This window comes from Peromyscus californicus, unplaced genomic scaffold (genome assembly GCF_007827085.1).
Source record: "Peromyscus californicus insignis strain IS unplaced genomic scaffold, ASM782708v3 Scaffold_6__1_contigs__length_162567912, whole genome shotgun sequence".
Taxonomy (NCBI): Eukaryota; Metazoa; Chordata; class Mammalia; order Rodentia; family Cricetidae; genus Peromyscus; species Peromyscus californicus.
In genome coordinates, this window is record NW_026294584.1 from 100,868,968 (window position 1) to 100,877,418 (window position 8,451).

At 51.0% G+C, this 8,451-nt stretch overlaps 1 protein-coding gene across 1 annotated transcript in view; it reads right to left on the reverse strand.

Moving 5' to 3' along the window:
- Window positions 1–3,120: 3,120 nt before the first annotated feature.
- Window positions 3,121–8,451, reverse strand: part of Vax2 (ventral anterior homeobox 2) — a 28,971-nt gene continuing 23,640 nt past the window's right edge. Inside the window, exons 2-3 of the mRNA XM_052720275.1 lie at window positions 7,475–7,662; window positions 3,121–3,560 (exon numbers count right to left, since the gene is read on the reverse strand). Coding sequence (XP_052576235.1) covers window positions 3,129–3,560; window positions 7,475–7,662 — 620 coding nt within the window. The 3' untranslated portion in view covers window positions 3,121–3,128. The remainder of the gene's footprint in view (window positions 3,561–7,474; window positions 7,663–8,451) is intronic.

Genomic DNA, 8,451 nt, shown 5'->3' on the forward strand with positions numbered 1-8,451 from the left:
CCAGGAGTGGAGTTGTGACTACGAACCTGGCCACATGGTTCTTAGACGTCTGCAACTGGTTTGTGAGAGGAATGCGGAAGAGTTTTTCAGCTGCAGTCTGGAGGAGCCCTAGATTGGTGTAAGGAGAGTGACATTGGCCATTCTGGTGGAAGACGAGAATGCTGAAGAGATACATGGACAGTTGAATCCCAGCACACAACGTGTCAGAGGGAAATAAGGACTTTATGATGAAATGGGCTAGATGTGATTCATATTGTATTCTGGAAAAGAATCTGAATTTATTCTGCCTGTATCCTGAGAATTTGAGTGAGACTGAATTTAGAAGTGATGGATTGATCTGTTTGGCAGAGGAAATCTCATGGCAGGTGTGGTGGTTTGAATGGGAATGGCCCCTGTAGTCTTATATGTTTGAATGCTAGGAACTTAGTTGGTAGAACTGTTTGGGAAGGATTAGGAGGTGTGGCCTAGTTAGAGGAGGTGTGTCACTGGGGTTGGGCTCTGAGGTTTCAAAAGACTAGCACCATTCCCAGTTCTCTCCCTCTCTCTCTCTCTCTCTCTCTCTCTCTCTCTCTCTCTCTCTCTCTCTCCTTCTTCCTGTTTGTGGATCTGTGTATGAGCTTTCAGCTGCTGCTCCAGCACCATGCCTGCCTGCTGCCATGTACCCGCCATGATGGTGATGACTCTAACTTTGCAACTGTGAGCCCCAAATAAACTCCTCTATAAATTGCCTCTAGTTGTGGTGTCTTATCACAGCAATAGAAAAGTAATTAAAACAGCAGGACAGCATTCAGGCTGTAGCATGGTTACTGCTCACTGATCTTGTGCAGTGAGAGAGAGCAGCATGTATGCAGGACAAAGTGTATAGTTTGTCAAAGAGAGAGAGTTTAACGTTACAGTCAAAGCAGGGTTGGAAGCAGCTGGGGCTGTTCGAGAGGTTAGGGCCATCACAGAGAAACATGGCACTCTGCACTGGAACAATAGCAAATGGGCTCTGACGGCAAGATCACCCACCCACCCAACTCTCCAACTTGTAAAAATGCAAATTCATTTGAAAGAAGAGAGCCTGAACTGAGGAACCCCGACAAGTTTTCTGAGATCTGACTGTGGAAGAGCACAGAGGCCACTCCAGCTGCAGCAGAAGGGGCCAGACCACATCTCAAGCTGATAGCCGAACTTGGCAGCAGCAGCCACCTGTTGCTAGTTTTAAGGGCATGCAAAATGCAAGAGCTATATAGGGCCATGGAGGTTTGCACCACGGTCCTAGAAAGCTGTTGAGGCCAGGTCATGTGTGGCAGGTTTGAATCTCCTTCAAGGAGGCCCTGAGAAGCTGTTGCATGGAACACTGAGGGTAAAGCTTAAGTTGTAATGGAGGTGCTAGGGCCATGAATATCTGTTGAGGAAAGCTGTAAACACAGCGTGGAATTAGCTCAAGACAGGTGCTTACATGTGCTGCAAGTGGCGGAACGAAGAGACAGAGCTAGCCAAGCCCGTTGGCACCTCTGTATCCCTGCCTGGATACCTGGTCCCAGATGCCAGAGCTCCAGGATGTGTTTCCTCTGCTGGGTTCTGGTCCTGCCTTGGCTCGTTCTTTCCTTCTTGTGTCCTATGCATCCCTTTTGGAATGGAAACACTTATTCTGTGCCACCATGTATTGAAAGGGTGTCATTTTTAAAAGTTGGCTCTTTCAGTCAAGAGTTTGTCTGATCTCCACACTTTGACCAACTGTGGAATAGTGAAGACTTCAGGAACTCGTGGAGATAGACTAAACACATTGCACACTGTGAGGGGAACAGAAGCATTGAGAGACCAGGGGTAGAATACTGTTGTTTAAAAGTGATGTGTTTATGTGCCAAGTTAGTGGGGGTGGTGATGCTGAGTAACCTCGATTGTCACCTTGATGGGGGGTGATGCTGGATAACCTCAACTGTCACCTTGATGGGGGTTGATGCTGGATAACCTCAATCATCACCTTGATGGGGGTTGATGCTGGATAACCTTGATTGTCACCTTGATGAGGGGGGTGATGCTGGATAACCTCAATCATCACCTTGATGGGGGTTGATGCTGGATAACCTTGATTGTCACCTTGATGGTGGGAATGTTGGATAACCTCGACTGTCACCTTGATGGGATTTAGAATCACCTCTACTATATTCATACGTCTGTGCAGAACTGTCAGGGCATTTCCCGAGTTTTAAATAAGGAGGGGAGGGCGACAACAATCCTTGGGCTGGGGGCCCAGACTCAGGAAAATGAGAATGAGAACCAAACACCAGCGTTCACCCCAGCTTCCTGACTGAGGCTGCAGTGTGACCGACCACCTCACTTCTGGGGCTTCCCACAGATGGACTTCCCACCAAGCTGAACTGCACCTTCCTGCAATCAGCTGAAACAAATCTTTCCCTCCTCACCTTGCTTCTGCTACACACTTTGTCCCGGGAACTAGAAAAGTCTGGCACAGTGGGTGAACGACTTCCTGAGAATCTATAATTATTACAAATAAAGGTTCAATGGAAGCACCGTGAGCAGAATGAGACTTTTCTGAGTGCTTCATGCTGCAGAGGCCTCTCCCCAGTCCAGCCTTGCTCCGGCGTACCTTTGATGCCCTCTCAGACCTCCTTCCACCTTGCACCATCCACCCCTTGAAGGACTTACTGCCCACCCGAACAAGTATTTTGAATTTGAAAGAAAAGCTCCCGTAGGAGAGAGCTTAACCCGATGTTGTAGGGCTGTGGAGCCCAGATGAAAGCTGTGCTAATGGTGGACCCACACCTGTGACACCAGCCCCAGGCCTACCCCTTCCCTTTTGAGGTTCCCATTTTGCTGCACATTGAGGACAAGGACAGAAGGGGGTGAGTTGGTGCTGCTGGGACCAGTTCCCTTCTTTATTTCAGTGAGACACACACGCACACACGTATGCACACACACGCTCACACGCACGTGACACACACATCAGAGAGTACGTTGGGACCAAAGTCATTTGGTACAGTCTCTGAGCTGAGGGCAGGTGGAGAGGAGCATGCTGTGCCCACTCCTTCTCTTCCAGGCCTGCTCAGTACAGTCCACAGGGGCCAGGAGGTTGGGGTCGTGCTGTGCTGGGGACTCAGTGTCACACGGGGACGGGACTCTTAAGTGTCAGCTTTCTTGCCACTTTGGCCAGGGCTGCCTACTTTCTGTTGTTCTAGCCTGATGTAGGGCTCAAATGCTGAAGACCCCAGTTTGTAGCTGGCAGGCAAGTCCAGGAGCGGAGCTGTGGAAAAGCAGATGGCTGGCAGAGGGGATGATGCTGAGGCCGAGGGCACTGGATTGAGGCTTGGGGAGGAGTTCCTGGGGTCACCCAAGGAGGTGCCCCTGTGGCAGGCAGGAAGGCCTGGCAGGCCTGGCGTCAGTGTCAGGAGGCTGGGGGCCCTGGGCACGGAGAGCAGCCGGCCCTGTTCCAGAAGTCGCAGAACGCTGGAGGTGGCAAAGGCCTCAGAGGCAGAAGAGGATGCCCGCTTCTCCAGGTCTCTGCTCTGGTCCTTCTTCTGCTTGGTGCGGCGATTCTGGAACCAGACCTTCACCTTGGGGCAGAGGGCACACAGGGATTCCGGAAGGGGCAAGAGGAGGAGCAGGAGGCGGAGCCAAGAGAAAAGGAGAGGGAGTTCAGAGGTGGGGTGGGGTGAAAGGGCACAAGGGGTAGGGGAGAACAGGGGGAGAAAGAAGGGCAGACTGTTAGTGTCACTTCACAACAACCTGGACCGAGGAACTGACTGGAGACCTCAAGTCTCAAAGTATAGACACCCCTTCGCTGCTGCTCTGACTCTGGCCAATGGGAGCATGTTGGCAGACGGGAGGTGGAGTCTGGGGGTCCACTGAAGGATCGGATTGCCCCTTCATGGCCAACACACTTTGCTCTTAGCCAGGTATCTGGTCTTAGACATCACTTATGTGTAGGTAATTCCCAACACTGCCTTACGCCCAGACCTCTAAACTGAAATCCAAGCCAGTCAACCAACTGCCACATGTTTATTTGTATTTATTTAGACGGGGTCTCATGATCCCAGACTGGCCTCAAATTTGCTATGTAGTTGAGGGTGACCTTGAACTTCTGAACCTCTTGCTGGGATTACAGTGCTGAATTATAGGCCTACACCACCGCATCCAGTTGTACACGATGCCAGGGATGCCACCCAGGGCGCTGTGAACGCTAGACAAATACTCTGTTAACTGAGTTTCTGTCCCAGCTTCTCACGCATGAGCAGGGACAGTATGCGGAGGAGCAACGGTGGCCCTGAGGCCCTGGAGGGAAAGGCTGGGGAGATTTTCTCATCCTTTCCGGCTTTCATAGGACCTCGGAGGTCCAGCCACTTGAGTCGCTCAGAGAGAGAGAGAGAGAGAGAGAGAGAGAGAGAGAGACAGACAGACAGACAGACAGACAGACAGACAGAGAGAGTCCAAAGTCATGACTCCTCCTGTGCTGGGAAAGCTGAATGTCTCACAGGGAAAGGTACGAACCCTTTTGGGGGTGACAATGACCAGGGGTATGGCGAATGCAGAATGACAAAATTAGGGGACCGTGCTCCCCACTGCACCCTGCCGTGGCAGAGTTCTGTGAGCAGAAGGAGAGGAAGACACGGGCAGGGTCTCCCAGCAGGCAGGCCCTAGACACGTGGAGAGAAGGCTAAGGGGAGGTTGGGCTGGGGCTAGGACCTGGCATTCTACTTGTCATACATGGACTCTTAAGTCTGGTTGTGCACACATTTCCTGTGCACATTGTAAATCCTAGTGCCCAGGGCTCATTCCAAATCTTTTCTGTCCGAGTTGGGTCAGGATGGAGATACCAGGATTTGTAGATGGAGTTTTCCTGCCTGGCCCACAGTCAGGACAAATCTCTCTCACCCGCCAGTCCCAAGCCGCTCAAACCCGATCAAGTAAACACAGAGACTTATATTGGTTACAAACTGTATGGCCGTGGCAGGCTTCTTGCTAACTGTTCTTACAGCTTAAATTAATCCATTTCTATTAATCTATACCTTGCCACGTGGCTCGTGGCTTACCGGTACTTTACATCTTCCTTATCCTGATGGCGGCTGGCAGTGTCTCCCTCCCCCAGCTTCCTGTTCTCTCAATTCTCCTCTCTCTTAGTCCCGCCTATACTTCTTGCCTGGCCACTGACCAATCAGTGATTTATTCATTGACCAATCAGCAACACATTTGACATACAGACTATCCCACAGCAAGGATTTCTTTTTTTCTTTTCTTTTTCTTTTTTTAAAATTTATTTTCTGTGCATTGGTTCAGTGAAGGTGTCAGATACCCTGGAAGTAGAGTTACAGACAGTTGTGAGCTGCCATGTGGGTGCTGGGAATTGAACCCAGGTCCTCTGAAAGAATAGCCAGTGCCTTAACTGCTGAGCCACCTCTCCAGTCTCTTCTGTCCTGGCGTTGGGAGTTCTAGAAAACCCTGTGGGCGATTCCAATGTGCTGCAGGTAGATCGCCCTCAGAACCCGAGCCTCTGTATCTCATCATCGATCCCAGGGCTCCTGGAGGCTGGTTCATGGGGCTCAGTGACTTTGAGACAGGCTCACCAAGAAGCCTTTTATTCATCCTGCCGCTTGTACTGATTCTTTCAGACTCTGCTCTATCCCTCTTCTGGGAAGCCATTGCTGGCTGACTCCTGAAGGGCCAGGGCATTGTCCTGTGGGGTGTTTCCCAGGCACTGACTGCTCCGCTGGGCTCCTTAGTGCTCTGCAGAGGTTCTCTGCAGGCTGCCATCTTGGATGCCTGGATCTCAAGGAATGCTTGGTGGCTTCATGTCCTGATATTTTGCTGGGCCACAAAGGCCCACATCAGGAGCGTAGTTTCCAGGACTGAGAGTCTTTTTTTCTGGGAGAATATCTCCTTGGGCCTGAGGTTAGTGCTTGATTCTAAGGCTTGTTCATTTGAAAATGAAAATGCCATTAATAATTTAGAAATCAGACAAGGTCTCCCTGTGAAGCCCAGGCTGGCTTTAAACTCTGCATCCCCCTGCCTCAGCCTCCTGAATGCAGGGATGATAGGCATGCATTAGACTTTTGTCCTTCAAAGGCCACTCCCTGAGACCATGGGCTCATACGGAATCTGGATGTCTTAGTGTGAAGGCAGCTTGGTTTTTCCTGGGCTAGGTCCCTCTAGTCCGCTGCTTTGGACTTCCAGGGCAGGGGCAATGTACTGGTACTGCAGATGATTGCTGAAGAGCCAGAGTAGCACTTATTTAAACTGGTGACTCCATCAGTCCTGGGGTTTGGCACTTGTCCTTAGCCCGTCCCTTGACCAGTTGAGGGAGGGGACCACCGAGTCAGGCTCTCTCACCTTTCCTTCTATCTAAACCACATCTCTTCTCATTTCCGGTTCTGGGCTGTTTGTGTGGTTTGAGACAGGGTCTCATGTAGCCCAGACTGGCCTCGAGCTCACTTTGTAGCCAAGGATGACCTTGAACTTCTGACCCTTTGGCCTCTACCTCAAGAAGGGTGAAGAGACTCTCCTCTGTCTCCCATTTCCACATAGGGGCAAGGGGATTACAGATGCTCACATTTGGGTTTTCAATGTGTCTTCTGAGGATTTGAACTCAGGTTTGCCCAGCAAGTGCTTTTACCCACTGAACCTTCTCCCATTTTTCTCCTTGCTTCTTTCCTTCCTCTTTTCCCCTTCCCTTCCTCTCTTCCCCTTTCCTTCCTCTCTTCCCCTTTCCTTCCTCTCTTCCCCTTTCCTTCCTCTCTTCCCCTTTCCTTCCTCTCTTCCCCTTTCCTTCCTCTCTTCCCCTTTCCTTCCTCTCTTCCCCTTTCCTTCCTCTCTTCCCCTTTCCTTCCTCTCTTCCCCTTTCCTTTCTCTCTTCCTCTTTCCTCTTCTCTTCCCCTTTCCTTCCTCTCTTCCTCTTTCCCTCTTTCCTTCCTCTCTTCCCCTTTCCTTCCTCTCTTCCTCTTTCCTCTTCTCTTCCCCTTTCCTTCCTCTCTTCCTCTTTCCCTCTTTCCTTCCTCTCTTCCCCTTTCCTTCCTCTCTTCCTCTCTTCCTTCCTCTCTTCCCCTTTCCTTCCTCTCTTCCCCTTTCCTCCTCTCTTCCCCTTTCCTCCTCTCTTCCCCTTTCCTCCTCTCTTCCTCTCTTCCTTCCTCTCTTCTTCTTTCCTTCCTCTCTTCTTCTTTCCTTCTTCCCTTCCTTCTTCATCTTTTAAATTTTGTTTGCTCCAGGATAGGGTCTCGCTGTGCAGTCCAGGCTGGCTTCCAATCCTTTATACTTCAGCCCCCACCCCCTGAGTGCTAAGATTGCAGGCATGTGTCACCACTCACAGCCCAGCCCTCTTGTTGACACTATTGGCCCTGCCTTAGCCATGGCTCTAAGTTTTCCCCTCACTTGTGTATGTTCCTCCCAAGTCATGCCCCCATGTCAGTTCTTGGCCTCATACACCAAGACAGTGCCCAGATACCAGCACCAAATGGTGGAAACCTGGCCTGACTCTCACCTGGGTCTCAGAGAGGTTCAGCTGGCGGGCCAGCTCCGTGCGCTCTCGGCCCACCACGTACTGGCAGCGCTGGAACTCCATCTCCAGGCGATACAGCTGCTCTGCCGTAAAGGAGGTGCGGGTCCTCTTGGGTCGGTCAAGGTCCAGGCCCTTGGGCAGGACAATTTCTCTAATGGTCCCCTTGGCATCTGCAAGGGCCATGAGGGAGCCAGGTTAATTCACTGTGTTAGATCATCTGTGTGTTTTTTATTTCCTCTTCCTCTTCCTCCATCTTCTTCACAGGGTTTCACTGTATAGCCCAGACTGACCTTGAACTCAAGGCCTGGTAAGGTCCTATCAAGAATCCTCAGGTCCCTGCCTGAATACTTGATCTCAGAGAACTTGCTAAGCCTCTCTGAGCCGAGCTTCCTCATCAACCCCATGCAGGGAGTCATATGTCATGGGTATGGAGATAAAGATAGATGGATGGATGGATAGGTAGGTAGGTAGAGATAGAGGGAAGTCGAAAGGGAGGGAGGGAGGGAGGGAGGGAGGGAGGGAGGGGGAGAGGGGTATGAGAGGGAGGTTGGCTATCATGGCCTGGGCAGAAAGGACTCATTGTGACTCATCCAGGATTCTGTTCCCTTTGCAGAGTAACTAGCTGGGACAAAACAGACCAAGTCCTCATGTCCAGAGAAGATGGATTAGAACTGAGTGTGGTCAGTCACAGAATGCTTTCTGGAGACATGGAGCCCTGGTCCCTCCTGGGGTCCAGAAGGATGTTAGCTGATGTGATACAGAGGGCAGAAGAGAAGCTGGAAACCCCAGGAGGGGCCCAAAAGCTGGTACCACCCTACTAGGCTGCTGGGTTATCTTCCAGCCAGGGAACTAACCCACTCTCTGTGTCCCTGTACAGCTGAGCCATCTCAGGCTTTAGGCCAATATCTTTCACACAGAACCCTCCTTAGTGCTTTGGGGTCCGTTTAAGAAAGGCCAAA